General features: G+C 42.0%; 1 protein-coding gene across 1 annotated transcript in view; it reads left to right on the top strand.

The window, feature by feature from the left end:
• Positions 1–15,717, top strand: part of LOC126184533 (hepatoma-derived growth factor-related protein 2-like) — a 28,716-nt gene extending 12,999 nt beyond the window's left edge. The window contains exon 3 of the mRNA XM_049926938.1: positions 14,045–15,717. Within this exon, the coding sequence (XP_049782895.1) occupies positions 14,045–14,539 (495 nt within the window). The 3' untranslated portion in view covers positions 14,540–15,717. The remainder of the gene's footprint in view (positions 1–14,044) is intronic.
• The last annotated feature ends 642 nt before the right edge of the window (positions 15,718–16,359 follow it).

The following is a 16,359-nucleotide window of genomic DNA, read 5'->3' as shown; positions in this document are numbered from 1 at the left end:
TTCCTCTCCTTGCTCCTTCCCCCTCGCCCTCTCCTCTCCCTCTCTTGGTGTCCTTGCTTATGTTGCCCCTCGCTATCCTCCTGGTAATGTTGGTTTTGCAATTTAGCTTTGTTGTGTAATCACCTCCTCCTTTTGGCACTCCCTGGTCCCCCTCTGGGGTTTGACCTCCATTACTAAATTTCTCTACCGTAGTGTGAGCCATTTGGGGAAGAGCACCTTACCTAGTGTCTCCGACGTATGCCCTCCTAGTTCATTCCACCTTTTCTTTCATGTTGTTTTCTGATGCTAGGGTGCATAGCCAGCCCGTGTGGTGGGGTCGCTATGTACCCTTTTGGTTGAGCCCCCTGAACACACAGGGATCACACTTCTGATACCTGAGCTGTGACCTCCTCATGCAAACCTTGGAGTGGTTGCTCGTCATCCTGGAGCATCGGAACTCCTGACAATGGCCGCCGTGCCAGATGGCCCTTGCTGTGGCTGGGTGGTGCTTGTGAGGAGAGCCCCTGATCGGAGTGGGTGGTATCAGGACAGATGCTACGCAAATGAAACGCATACGGGTCCAGAACTCTGGCCGTTCTTCTGCAGCCGTCTCTGTGTGGAACTGATTCTTCTAGTGCTGCTTCTCCTGCCCCTTTGGCCCTTCCATGGCTATCCCCTGGGAAGAGGGTCAGGCCCGTCGGCTAGGGCAAAGCCTTTCTCCCGCTATCTGGTTTGCACCAGGACTGATGGGGATACTTTCACCAATACCAAACCTTTATTCTTTGTGGAGCACACTGAAGACAAGTTTGGCGAAGTGGACTCCCTGAGCAAGATGTGGTCGGGTTCGTTGCTGATCAAAACTGCTTCAGCTGCCCAGTCTGCGGCCCTTTGTGCCTGTACCCATCTTGGCACAATTCCTGTGTCCATTACCCCCCACCAGTCTCTAAATATGGTTCAAGGTGAGATTTTTCACAGGGACCTCATCCTTCAAACTGATGAGAAACTTTGGGATAATTTCAGACGGCTGGGTGTTCACTTTGTTCGGTGTGTTCAGAAGGGTCCTAAGGACAATCGCATTGATGCTGGCGCCTTTATCTTGGCCTTGAAGGGGATACCCTCCCTGAGAAAGTAAAGATTATGGTTTATCGATGTGATGTGAAGCCGTACATCCCACCTCGTATGAGGTGTTTTAAGTGCTTGCGTTTTGGACACATGTTCCCGCTGTTCGCAGGCCCCTCTCTGTGGTGACTGAGGACGTCCACTCCATGAAGGGAGTCCCTGTGTTCCCCCTCCTGTGTGTGTTAATTGTCATGGCAATCATTCTCCACATTCACCAGATTGCCCAGTATATAAGAAGGAAAAGAAGATACAGCAGTATAAGTCTCTTGATCGTTTAACCTACACAGAGGCTCGTAAGAAGTATACACGTCTTCACCCTGTGTCCATGACGTCCGGTTATGCTTTAGTTAAATCTTCACCCCTTCCCTACCCCAGTCCTGGACACGTCTCCTCCCCCCCTCCCCTGTGGCTCCCACACCTTCTCTGGGCGCCGCTCCCCCTCCCCAGCCAGAGAAGTGTCCCACTCCTTCGGTGTCTGTGGTCAAGGGCGCCCCTCCTGGGATGCCCCTTCCTGGCATCTTCCAGGCCAAAGGTCTGTTGCCGCGTGACGACTGCGAGAACTGCGGTTTGTCAGCCCCCAGGTCGCCCGATCTCTTTCTGTTCCCGATCTTGCTGCAGCTGGCTCCTGTATGCCACACAGCCCTCCTCGATCTCAACCAGAAAAGAAGAAGAAACATAAGTCCCGGGACAAAGAGACTCTGGTGTCACCAGAGGTCCCATACCCGGCTTCACAACCAGATTCTGACCTGTCGTTCATGGATGTCACCCACTCCATGTCGGTGACGGGTGACCCAGCGGTATGACTGACTTTAGCCTGTTCAACCCCCATTTAAATCATCGTTCTGTGATTATCCAATGGAATTGTAATGGATACTACCGTCACCTTCCGGAATTGAAATCCCTTATTTCGTCTTACTCTGCAGCTTGTATGGTTCTACAGGAATCTCATTTTACTGATGATCGCTCACCAACCCTCTGTGGGTTCCGTGTTTTCTGTCGAAATCGGGTCGGACCCCTGCGGGCTTCTGGTGGCGTTTGTACGTTGGTCCGTAGAGACATTGCTAGCACGTGGATTCCTCTTCAAACTACATTGGAAGTGGTTGCTGTTAGGGTCCATCTGGACTTTGAGGTCATGGTTTGCAATCTTTATCTCCCCCCTGACAGGACTCTTACACCTGCTGCCTTAACTGCCCTTCTCCAGCAACTTACTCCTCCCTTCCTCCTTCTCAGGGATTTTAATGCTCATCATCACTTGTAGGACAGTGCATTTGCATCTAGACGAGGTCTTCTCATAGACCAGTTTATTGCAGACCACGACTTGCGCCTTCTTAATGATGGCTCCCCTACTCATTTCAGTGCTGGTCATGGTACCTTTTCTGCCATTGATCTTTCTCTTTCTTCTCCCTCTCTCCTCACTTCGTTACACTGGTCGCCACATGACGACCTTTGTGATAGTGACCATTTCCCATTGATTCTCTCTCTCTCCCTTCCCGGTCCCCGATGGACAGGTTACCTCGTTGGTCTTTCCAACGCGCCGATTGGCCTGTATACACTGCACAGGTCGTGTTTTCTCCCTCTTTGTCGTTTGTCGGGTTGTATTGATGACATCCTATGTGACGCGATTGTTCGCGCTGCTAGCCTTGCTGTACCACACTCGACTGGACCATTTCGTCGCCGGCAAGTCCCATGGTGGAGTATGGCCATTGCCATCTGTGATCGCTGTCGAGCTTTGCAACACCTTAAGAGGTACCCATCCATTGCCAGCCTTATTACCTTTAAACGCCTTCGCGCTAAAGCCCGTTATTTAATCAAACAGAGCAAACGGCTATGTTGGGAACAATTTGTTTCTTCCCTAGGTTCTACTGTCCCTCTTTCACAAGTATGGGCTACACTTCGCTCTCTCCAAGGTTGCCATCGGCAGTCCACCCTCCTAGGTCTTCGCCTCCCAGGTGGCCTTTGTGCGGACCCGTTGATTCTTGCGGAACATCTTGCGACCCGTTTTGCAATGGCATCAGCATCAGACTCCCATCCGGCTGCTTTCCTTCACTGGAAACAGCGGGCCGAAACTTCCACCTTATGTTTTACCCCTTGTCAGTCAGAATCTTACAACGAACCTTTTACTGAATGGGAATTTCTTTCCGCACTTTCTTCTTCTCATGATACAGCCCCTGGCCCAGACTACATTCATAACCAACTGCTTCAACATCTCAGTGCTCCACAACGGCAACATCTTCTCCAGTTGTTTAACTGTATCTGGCTCCAGGGTGACTTCCCTTCTCAGTGGAGGGATAGCATCGTGGTTCCTGTCCTTAAGCCTGGTAAGAATCCCCTATTTGTTGACAGCTATCGGCCACTTAGTTTGACCAATGTTTTTTGCAAGTTACTTGAACGGATGGTAGCCCGTCGGCTCAATTTGGTTCTCGAATCTCGGGATCTATTGTCCCCTTACCAGTGTGGCTTCGAGAGGGACGGTCTCCGATCAATCATTTACTTCGCTTGGAATCCGTAGTTCAGCAGGCTTTTTTCCAGCGCCGCCATTTGGTTGCAGTATTTTTTGACCTTCGCAAGGCCTATGACACGGCCTGGCGCCATCACGTCTTTCTTACACTTCATCAGTGGGGTCTTCGGGGCCCACTCCCGATTTTTATCCATCAGTTCCTGTTCCATCGGTCATTCAGTGTTCAGGTTGGTACTGTTTTTAGTTCTGCACGGACCCAGGAGACAGGCATCCCGCAGGGTTCTGTCTTGAGTGTACTTCTTTTCCTCATTGCTAACGATGGACTTGTGGCCTCAAGTTTATGGTTTGGCTGCTCCTTCCACACTGCACGTGCTGGATCCAGTCCACCATCGTGGTAATCGTTTGGCCACCGGTGCCTGCCTTCCCTACTAGCCCTGTTGATAGTCTCCTGGTTGAAGCTGGGATCCCCCCCCCCCCCCCCCTTTCTGTTCAGCGGTCCCAGCTTCTGGTGTCCATTCCTCTCCCACTCATCCTTCCTGTTCTATCCTATTCCAAGACCATGGACGTCGCCCACCTGATTCCTGCTCTCGGATGGGTTTACCGGTTGGGCTCTGCCTTGCGTCTCTTTGAGATGATTGCTGTTGTTTTTTACACTGGTGGCTCTAAATCCGCTGATCATGTGGGATATGCTTTCATGTCCTATGTTGAAATGGAAAATCATCTGCTGCCACCTACATGTGGGGTGTTTACTGCGAAATTGATGGCAATTTCCCAGGCCCTTGCCTTTATTAAACAGTCCCAACACAACCGCGTTTTGTTATGTATGGATTCAATGAGTGGCCTTTTGGCTATTGACCAGTGTTTTTCGCACCATCCCTTGGTCTCTGCCATCCATGACCATCTCGCTAATATTCACTGTGCTGCTTGTTTCATTGACTTCCTTTGGGTCCCTGGCCATGTGGGTATCCCGGGTAATGAGCTCGCTGGCCGTTTGGCTGGGGAAGCAGTCACTTACCCCTTGTTTTCTGTTACCCCTCCTGCAGCAGATTTAAGATTTCACATCAAATCCCACTTCGCACAATCATGGGCCAACTCTTGGGAGGCTACTTCCCTGTCTAATAAACTTCGTGCGATTAAGGTGACACCAGGCCCATGGCGTTCTTCCTTTCGCCTCTCCCGAAAGGACTCGACCACACTGTGTCGTCTCCGTATTGGCCATACAAGGTTGACCCATGGTTTTCTTTTCCGCTATGAGCCACCCCCACTTTGTGGTTGTGGAGCCTTCCAGTCAGTAGCTCACATCTCACATTTTGGTTGACTGCCCCCTTCTTTTGGCTCTGCGTGCTAAGTACAGACTACCCTGCACTTTTACCTTTGATGTTGGCTGACGATTCCTGGATGCTCGACCTGGTTCTCGGTTTCCTCCGGGAAAGTGGTTTTTATTCTCAGTTCTAAGGTTTTTAGTCTCTCTCTGGTGTTGGGGCAGGGCGGTGAGTGTTGGGGTGTCTCCCACTGTAAGCCGTGTTTGGAGATTCCCGACTCCCCTCCCTGGCCGAGATCCTCTTTTCTTCCCCTTTTACTCTGTTTTTATCATTTTTTAGGGTTCGTTAGTCTCCTTTTCCGATACGCACTTCTCCATTTTAGCAGTTGCACCTTTAAGTCGCAGGTGGTCTGCTGCTTCCGATGTGGGATGTTTCCTGCCTTTAGAATAACGTTGGGTTCGCTCTCTTGCTAACTTACCTCATTTTGTTTTTACCATTGACAACATGACTGCCCTTTTATATTTTTTAGCCTTTTCCCTTTTATCGTTCTGACTTTTCTGAGACGTCACACTATCAGAATGGAACACATTTGAAACAAGGGACTGATGACCTTGCTGTTTGGTCGCTTCAACCCCAACCACAACAACAACAACAACAACAACAACAACAACAACAACAACAACAACAACAACAACAGAATTATGACTTTTGAAATAAGGTGGCGTGACCCGGAAATTGCAACCCCGCATCTGGCAATCTATCTTCAGACCCAACTTCAGGTCTTAATAACTTTGGAACTATTCCACACAGTCCAGTGAAATTTTTACAACCCAGTAACATCCATTGAGAGAACGCACTCCATAAATCAAAACACAAACAACATATTTCTGAGGGGAAAATAAAAAATTCCAAAATGTGATTAAAAAATGTAATACATTAAAAGGTACATATTGTAGGTGCCCTCTGTGCCAAATATAATTCACTCAAAAAGGGTATAAATTTTTTTGTGGTAAGCTTAATGTGGCCTAAACACACACAGAACTCATCAGGCCCATATCAGTCACATAAACTGAGTTACATGCACACGAAAATACAAAAATTTGAAAAATTACGTGAAAAACGTGTATTTTCAAAGTGTGGTAGCACAAAAGGGACAAGTGGTAACCAAGCCAAATTTCACACACTGCATAAGTAGACCATAATGATATATATCTCAAAATTTCAGCATGTTATTGCAAGACATTTGTGTACAATGGAAGTTGACAGATGTATTTGGTGATGTGGCCATTGTTCCACAACACAATTTTGTAAAAACATATCGTAAACTGTTCTGCCTCTTCTTATCCTCTCCCACAGCTGTTTATTCACTAAGCAACAGTATATAGACAGATTAACACAACTTATCATTAATGTTTACTGCACCTAAACTGCTAAAAACCAGTCGATTGTGCTTCGAACAGAAGTTCTCCCACACTTCAGCTACTGTACTCTGTACATTGAGTGGCAAATTGTACTGTCTTCCTGACACTGTGGTAGGAACTGGAACTGTCATAAGAATACCGGGTGATCAAAAAGTCAGTATAAATTTGAAAACTGAATAAATCACGAAATTATGTAGATAGAGAGGTACAAATTGACACACATGCTTGGAATGACATGGGGTTTTATTAGAACAAAAAAGAAAAAGAAATACAAAAGTTCACAAAATGTCTGATAGATGGCACTTCATCTGACCAGAATAGCAATAATTACATAACAAAGTAAGACAAAGCAAAGATGATATCCTCAATATTTCCACCATCATTCCTCAACAATAGCTGTAGTTGAGGAATAATGTTGTGAACAGCACTGTAAAGCATGTCCGGTGTTATGGTGAGGCATTGTCGTCGGATGTTGTCTTTCAGCATCCCTAGAGATGTCGGTCGATCGCAATACACTTGCGACTTCAGGTAACCCCAAAGCCAGTAATCGCACGGACTGAGGTCTGGGGACCTGGGAGGCCAGGCATGACGAAAGTGGCGGCTGAGCACACTATCATCACCAAACGATGCGCACACGAGATCTTTCATGCGTCTAGCAATTTTATTTTTTTTTAGTGAAACCCCATGTCATTCCAAGCAAGTGTGTCAATTTTTACCTCTCTATCTACATTATTCCGCGATTTATTAAGGTTTCAAATTTATACTGACTCTTTGATCACCCGGTATGTTCAAAAGGAATCCAACACCTGTCTGCCAAACGTGGGCAATGAAATGATCTTGCTGGTCCTGCTGGTGCCATGAAGTTCACAAACACATCACCTTCTGCTTCACAGCACTCTGCAACACATCCTAAGTACCATTTGTCATCAAAAACAGCAATAACTTAGTAACCTGGTTGTATGTTGCTGCTTTTGCTTCTGAATCCTGAGTCAGACACACTGTGAAGACACATGTGCATGAACCTATAGTTATAACCGAACAGTCTGCTCATCTGCACATTGTCGGAGTCCACTGGAGAGAAGTGATGATGGCTCCTTGTGCCTGCAACAGTTTTAACATGTTCTAGTCTGGTTTTTAGCAACTCTTCGACTGATTTCACCTCATCTTTCGAAACATAGAATGATTGTATGCCAGAGATATTTTTCTGTACCCAGGTAATAATTGAAGAGGTGTTAGAATGTGACCTTCTGTAGGGTGCTGCAGACTAGCTTGTGATGCCATGCGCTTTATGATAGCACCAATACCATCACATACATTTTTACCATGACTTGTTGCGAAAAAACTCCATTCTACGTGAATCTGAAAATCATGGTAATGCATGCATAAATTTGTGAGATTTTTACAGTTTTTGTACTGACTAGCTGCCCCATCACTGAAGTATTTCACAAAATGTATGTGAGGCACCTGAGTTTTTCACATATGCCATGACAGTGCGAATGTGGGCATGAACTGCAATGGCATCATGAATTAAACAAACACTAAAAATGCGCAGGTTCATGACAGACACATCACCTGATTCACCTCTATAGTAAATTGCAAATGGCTGGAGAGTTGCTTGACTGTTGTCCCAATAATATCCTTGGATGGCATCTTTAACTATAAAAGCATAATTTTCAGAAAAGTCTAGTATTACTATAATTTCATCTTGTTTCAAATTATCCTTACAAAACTGGAGATAAGCTGAGTGTGCTGTTGCTGTGAAGCTGTGTGTGGCCAGTTTGTCCGTTTTTTGACAACACATTTCAACAAAATCTTCCACTGTACTGCTTTGTTTCAAGACTTGTGCGATCCATGTGTGTCCATTGTTCATAAGAAAAAAGTTCATCGTCATCCATAAGGAGTTCACCATATAGTTAGTTATTCATGTGTTCTGCAAGGTTTGCCTTACCAGGACACTTTTCACACCTGTGTATCATGCACTGGTAGGAACTGATGTCACACACTAGCAGCTCCATTGCACCTTTGTAATCCAGACCAGAACCCTTTATAGCAGGCAGCAAACATCAGCTTAGCATTTTGATGGGTCTCACATACACAAACATTGTGTGTGCCCTTTGCACTTACACGCACAACCCATTTTGGCCAAAGATTGAAAAAAGATAATAAACCTACTTTGGTATTGGGATACTTTTCCTTGAATTCTACATATAGTTCTGATATGTTGCATAGAAACAGTCTTTTTTGCATATGTACACATACATTTCCCATTTTCACCGTTACATAGTCTTTTTTTTCCAGGCGTTAATCGGCTGTAGTCATCATTTTCATAAAACTCAGACACTAGCACCTTTATTTCTGAGCTCAATTGCTTACCCTGAGCCTGCTGAAGTTGTGGAAGCACTCCTTGGGTTGCTTTTATTTTCCTAGCTTGCTTTATCATATATGTAGAAACATTGAATTCCTTTGCAGTGTAGTCAGTAGACCAGCTGGAAGGTGCAAGGGTAAGAATAGCTACTTTTTCTGGCGTGTGAAATGCACTTTTTTTTCAGATAGTTCTTCCTCTTCCACCATTAGTGTGTCAGCTATTTTGTGTTTTAATTTCATTTGAGCTGCTTGTAGTTTTCTTCTACCATAGCTGGGTCTGTCTCTCTTCCCAACTTTGTGTGTCTTGATGGGAGACAAACCAAGAGCAGTTACTGAAGTATTTAATTGCTCATCCGCTGTGGTTGTAGGTGGCTTATACTCTTTCGTCACTGTCATGTAAATTATCAGAATATTATTAATTTTTTAGCAGTGTAACACACCTGGACCATAACTTTTGTCCTGGTTTCATGTTAAGTCCCATGCACGGATTCACTTTCAATACTGATTTTATATCAATTTCTCTGAGGCTACACTTCACTGTCTTCTTATGAATCCTAAATTGATCAAAACAACTTCTTTGTAGGAAAGGATACTTATCCAGGAACACTTTCGTATGTTGATAACATACGAAACAAACACTTAAGTTTCCTGGAACTGTACTACTTGTGCCCACAGGGTGTATCCCGGATCTCCATAGCAACAAATCTTGGTCCGATTCATCCAGATCATACAGTACAAAGCGAATGCCACATTTTGTTCCGTATGTTGTTTTATGACATTCAGATGCTTGTGCTCTACCAATACTGCAACTTGTTTGAACAAAAGCACCACTAATACACTCTTCTGCCTCCATACTGACTTTCCACAACAGTACTGACCAGTTTGAACTAGAATCTTAAAAGCATGAGTAACCTGTAATTGTTGCTCGTTTCCTTTGTTGTTCCTGCCTAACAATGACTCATTCTGTCCCTGAAAACTGTCATTGTTCAACTTTCTGTTGCCTAATGGTTCCCAACAATTTCTGCAGCTTTATCTGAAACAAGCTGTCTGCATCATCACTATTACTTGCTAAATCGTGTTAAAAGAAACTTAACCAAATACATCTGTCAACTTTCATTGTACACAAATGCCTTGCAATAACAAGTTGAAATTTTGCGACATATTATATTATGGTCTACTTATGCAGTGTTTGAAATTTGGCTTGGATATTACTTGTCCCTTTTGTGCTACCACACTTAAAAAATCCATGTTTTTCAGGTAATTTTTCCAATTTTTGTATTTTCGTGTGCATGTAACTCTGTTTGTGTGACTGACATGGGCATGATGAGTTCTGTGTGTGTTTAGGCCACATTAAACGTACCACAAAAAAATTTATACCCTTTTTGAGTTAATTATATTTGGCATAGAGGGCACCTACAATACGTACCTTTTAACGTATTACATTTTTTTAATCACATTTTGGAATTTTTTATTTTCCCTCAGAAATATGTTGTTGGTGTTTTTATTCATAGAGTGTGTTCTCTAAGTGGATGTTACTGGGCTGTAAAAATTTCACTGTGCGGAGTAGTTCCAAAGTTATTAAGACCTGAAGTTGGGTCTGAAGATAGATTGCCAGATGCGGGTTGCAATTTCCGGGTCACGCCACCTTCTTTCACAAGCCATAATTCTGGAACTAATTGGCAGGGGAACTTTTGTACATGAGTGTTCCACACTTGGTAGCATTGGTGTACTAAATTTCAGCGAAATCTGAGACTATCAGCTGGAACATTTTCTCAAATTGGTTGAACTGACATGGAATGACCCATTAGCAGGACACTTCTGGGATTCATGGAGGCGCCACTGACTCCAGACTGATTCTACCTAGTGAATTAAAAATGAGGGCTGATAGGCTTGCCAGGCTGGATGTGGTTCTCATGCAATTTCCCACATCTGACTAGGTGACTACTGGACTTGTATTCACATCGTGCCACATTCACACGGGATAACACTAGATGCAGACAGATAAGTACACAAATTATGTCTGGGGGAGGGTGAAGGGGTGGCAACAGGAAGAGCATGTGGCCACTCTATCACTAAAATTGCCAAATCGGATAATTAACAAGCTAGCCTTGTGATGATACAGCATGAAGACCCATAAAAAGAAAGAAATATTCGTAAGAAATGAACAAGGAGTGTTAAGGCAACATATTGTTGTTAAAAGTTTAGTTTTGGGGCCAGTGTTAATAATTAAGTTTTATGGTTACTTTCTCAGATTTAATTGAGGCTGACACACTGCATAGAGAAAATAAGAGGAAAAATACTTCATACTGTGGGACCTATTACATTCTTGGGTGGGGTACTGGTAAAGTAGTTTTCTCTGTTGGGCCAACAAATTGGTAACAGATTCAGTGCCAGATGTAGCAAAATTGTTTTCTAATAAACAGATTGCCAGCAAAATTAGTCATCTTTCTACATCTGAACAGAATTTTGCATGCAGCTGTAGATTTGTCAGTATGACTAAGTAACTCTGAATGTTGAGGGATGGTTATTGTAATTTTTATCAGTTGGGAAGATAAATCATTATTTCCTGTTTGGTTGTTCAGTTCTTGGGCAAGGTAGCAGGAATAAAGACACTATTAACAGGAAGTTGTGCTGATGCACAACTTATAGTAGTATATGAAATAAATCACATGTTGTCAGCAGAATAATGACTCATTGAGTGAAATTACTGCCAAATAGTGTAACATTTAAGAACCACATAATAAGATATATATACCCTGAAACTCCCTGAGAAAACCGTTATTTTTCTAGATCATGGCTGATTAAACTGTTGTACTGGATGAGCTACTGTGATACTGGTATATTCTGAGAGAATCTGGTTCAGGCTTTACTAATAAGGGCAACATTAATAAAATATTTTAATGTTAAGAAACTTCCTGGTAGATTAAAGCTGTGTGCCGGACCGAAACTCGAACTCGGGACCTTTGCCTTTTGCGGGCAAGTGGTCTACCATCTGAGCTACCAAAGCACGACTCACAACCTGTCCTCACAGCTTTAACTCCACCAGTACCTCATTTCTTACCTTCCAAACTTCACAGAAGTGCTCCTGTTGTCAAGTTCTTGCTGGTAAAGGGGGAAAAGATAAGATTATTGTGATCTGTGGATAAAGTTAACACGTTTCTCGTATTGGAATAAATGAATAAATGAAGGGTTCGATAACTTCATGTTTAACAGGTGGCTGTGACTGTTGTAACAAATAACATAAAGACAGTAGCATGTTTATGGCTAGCAAGAAGGTGTTAAACTTACAAATAAACTGAAATTTAGAATAAGTAAGTGATACAAAAGATAATACACTGATGTGCAAAACTTGAGGACAAAAGTAACTTTTGCATGATGTCACTGTCAAGTAACATAGCTTAATGAAACGTGGACCATATGTAGAAAGAAATACTGCAGTAAAGTACAGATGGTAACTGAAGGAAGTATGTAATGAGATGGACAGAAATGACACTCTTATTTAAGACAGCAATTACACTGAAATCACTGCAATTTGTGATTGTTTATGGATAGTTGAACAGGTGGGATACAGTGCGTAATAGGGCGCATGATTGCCGTGTGCACCAATGTTTGCCACCAGGTTGGTAAGGAGTCCTTGTGGTCAGGTGTTCCATTCCTTCTCAAGCATGGCTTGGATGGCTGGATGGTCATTTGTGCATGTTCTACAATATGTCTCGGGGAACGGGCAGACCAGTCTATTTGCGATATATCCCCTCTTTCCAAGAGGTCCTCCACCTATGCTGTTTGAACAGTCTTGCTTTTTCATCCATAAAACAGAAGTTGGGGTGGAATGCACCCCTGAAAAGCTGCACATGGGGAAGGAGTACAGTGTCTAAATAATGTTGATCAGTGACTATACGTTTTCAAAGATATGGAGGTCATTATGCCAGTGACCGTATTCAACAATGTTCCTGGGTGCATTACGTATTCTCACCTCTCGCTGTACACGGGTGTGTCCAGACTCATACTCAGCCTGAATCTGCTCTCATCTGAGGAGGCCCCATGACCCCACTCCTCCTCAGTTCAATCCCTATGTTCTTGGCACCATTGCAAACGGTGCACCAATGTACAGCTGGTCATTGGGCAAAGAGCCTACTTCCATGCAGTCACCATGCCAATGTGGAGTGAGATATTGCAAATCTTACAGTCCTATTGAATACTGTTGCAGTCGAACCTGCTGTTTGGTGTGGTTTCCTTTCTGGACTGGTTCTGAGTGCTACCTGTGCATGTGAAACAGTGGTGTGAGTAGTACCATACTATGTGGGCTACACTTGTCAGACTTAATCCTCATTCTAGTTTTCCGACAACTCTTCCCTGTGTGAAGTCATCCAGATGTCTTTGGGCCATGTTGTGAAGGACACCACCACAATGCAACATAACTGCTCACTGATTGACACACACTGTCTTCTCCCATTCCTAGGTTGTGGGGCCAGCCCCATTTGGTGAAATAGTCACACTGACATCATGCCATGTGACACCTAGCTTTCTGTGCATAACTGGGAGATCTGTGACAACGTGCTCCCACACTTTTTCAGTTCCACAGAGTTGTTAATACGTTTTGGTACTTTATCTATCTTGTCCTTAAGTTTTGCTGAGCAGTGTAGTAACGGGACACAATTTGTGATTTAGTGAAGACATGCCATCATTTTATGGAGGAGGCCAATCGGATATGAATGTAATTTATTATTAGTACTATTGTTACTTTTTAGGTGACAGGAGGGGGCAGTGAAGCAAGTGGATTAGCAATTGAAGCAGTTGTCATTGTAACAGAAATACATCTTGTGGAATACAAAGTTACATAATGTAGTTTGTAGTTTCATAATGTTTAAGATTTTGATAAATCTGTCGCAGAATCTGCGTCAAAAGACAACTAAGACCCTATTTCTAATAGGCTATAACTTTAACTTGTGGGAAGTGAGCTTTAGCTTTGATTCTTGTATCACTGGCAGATTTTTCTTTCTATTTATAAATTCACACTAAACTAAAACCTGTTTTAAAAATGATAGTTGTGTGTTGAGTTCTGTTGATATATAGTTTAGTTTTCTGGGGAAATATATTGGTGACAGAAAATGTTTGCTGTGTGTGCAGTGATAGAAAATGTTCGCTGTGTGTGCATGAGATTTTCTGGTTTATTATCAGTGCTAGGGAAAATTTTTTAATTTCTGCAGTGCAAGATTTGTCATGATTCCTCATGCTTCCAACATTTTGTTTTGTCTTTAGCCTCTATTGTGGATTGTAACTAAATTTTTGTTGACATTGAAAGATTTAAAATAGAGCCCTGAATTAGATGGAAATTGGCTACACTGAATGTTTAATTTTTGTAAAATAGCTTTATCATTGTCATTTAAATTATGTCTCAATTGGATACATGTTAAATTATTGTTCTCGCTCTTTCTCACTAGGGACGGAAACGACGTACAAGAGAGCAACATGATTTTACGAGTTTTGAAAGAGGTGATCAAGTGTTTGCGAAGGTGAGAGGTTACCCACCGTGGCCAGCTGTAGTGACTGCTCTTGCCAATGAAACTGGAAAGAAGAAAAAGTATCATGTAACATTCTATGCTAGTGATCAAAGAGGTGTCTGCTCTGCTGAACATATTTTTCCATATGAACTTTACAAAAGTCAATATGGCTCACCTCATAAGAAAAATTCTGCATTCAATATGGCTCTGGGCCTTATCAGAAAAGCTGCTGGAGCTAATGCAAGTAATGGCACTGGTACAAAAAACAGATCTGCTAAGCATCAGAAAAATGAGCCTTCAAATGGTGATTTATCAGATAATGATTCTCCACTTGGAGATGAACATAATGACGAGAGTACAGAGGAAGAACCTCCAGATGATAAGCTTGATCGTGAAAAATCTGAGGATACAGATGATGATGCTGAGGACAAATAATTTGTGTTTATCTCAGTATGATGGATATCAGGAAATGTTGACAAACAATGCAGATTGTAAGACAGTTACAAAGTCATCTGCCAAAAGAATGAGTCAGTGTCTTGTGGTGACACTGAAATGTTATGTTTCGTACCATTTTTAATGACTTCTTTATCATTGTAAGAATCATAATCATCATTTTCTGTAGTTAGTCTTCTGGAGGTCAAATATTTCATTTATTTTAAGTTGTCCCAATTTTTTATGCTTCTCAGTTATTCCTAATCTCAGTTATATTTAACCTGTTTCAGCAGCATGTTTCTTAATTGTATTCCTGCACATAGTTTTCAGAGAATTGAACATTTCATGTGATTTTTAGCTGTCCAGTTTTCCATAGTGTGTGACTATAATCTATTTCATGTGAATTTAAGCTATACTTTTTTATTCTTTTCAGCAATTTTTTTAATGTTGCAGTTATATTTTTAAAAATGTCTCAGCAACATGTTCTTTACTTTTGTTCACACATATGCTTTGTGAGGATCAAACATTTTATATGATTTTAGTTGTCCAATTTTCAATGTTTTTCAGTTATTTGTAATGTCTCAGTTTTATTTAAAAAAGTTTTATTTAAAAAAATTGTTTCCTTAAGATTTCTCAATTTTATTTGTGCATGTAGTTTGTGAGGATCAAACATTTTATATGATTTTAGATGTCTAGTTGTCAGTGCTTTCTGTTTTTAGTTTCCTACATGTTTCAGTTAACATTACAGACGTTTAAACTGTGTGTATCTTAATTGTATTCAAGCATGCTTTGAATAGCTTCAAATTTAAGAGAGAGAAAAGAAACTGTAATGTTGTCACTTTTCAGTACTTTATATTTCTGTTTCAAAGAATGTGTGAGAAGATTATACAAATATGTGTTTGTCATATGCTCAAAGGCAAATATATTCATGTAAAAACTAGATGTCAATAGAGATAAAATGTGTTTGTTTTTGTGTTGATGTACAGGTGCTTGTTAAAGAGACAAAAGTCCCTAAATTAACATTATGTGGCGACATTTGTATTGAGTTGTTAAGCAAAGCTAGATGTACCATTCCACAAAACAACAGGTAACAATATTGATTGTATGTTTATTACGAAAGTACCTGTATATTGCTGCTAAAGTTGTACATGAAGCCAATAAATATTTTTTTTAATAAAAAAGTATTCTGTTATTCATGGCTGTAATTTTCAGCAATTAGTAAATATTTTTCAGAATTAAATTCATATGTTGAAAACAATAGACTGGCTGGGTGAGATTAAGATATGTGAACACAAAATAAGCAGTCTTGCATATGCGGATGACTTAGTTGTGATGGCAGATTCGATTGAAAGTTTGCAAAGTAATATTTCAGAGATAGATCAGAAATGTAAGAACTATGGTATGAAGATTAGCATCTCCAAAACGAAAGTAATGTCAGTGGGAAAGAAATATAAACGGATTGAGTGCCAAATAGGAGGAACAAAGTTAGAACAGGTGGACGGTTTCAAGTACTTAGGATGCATATTCTCACAGGATGGCAACATAGTGAAAGAACTGGAAGCGAGGTGTAGCAAAGCTAATGCAGTGAGCGCTCAGCTACGATCTACTCTCTTCTGCAAGAAGGAAGTCAGTACCGAGACTAAGTTATCTGTGCACCGTTCAATCTTTCGACCAACTTTGTTGTATGGGAGCGAAAGCTGGGTGGATTCAGGTTACCTTATCAACAAGGTTGAGGTTATGGATATGAAAGTAGCTAGGATGATTGCAGGTACTAGTTGATGGGAACAATGGCAGGAGGGTGTCCACAATGAGGAAATCAAAGA

The sequence above is a fragment of the Schistocerca cancellata genome, chromosome 4, assembly GCF_023864275.1.
Source record: "Schistocerca cancellata isolate TAMUIC-IGC-003103 chromosome 4, iqSchCanc2.1, whole genome shotgun sequence".
Classification (NCBI taxonomy): Eukaryota; Metazoa; Arthropoda; class Insecta; order Orthoptera; family Acrididae; genus Schistocerca; species Schistocerca cancellata.
Note: the sequence above shows the minus strand (reverse complement) of the source record. Positions and strands in the feature narration are given on the sequence as shown.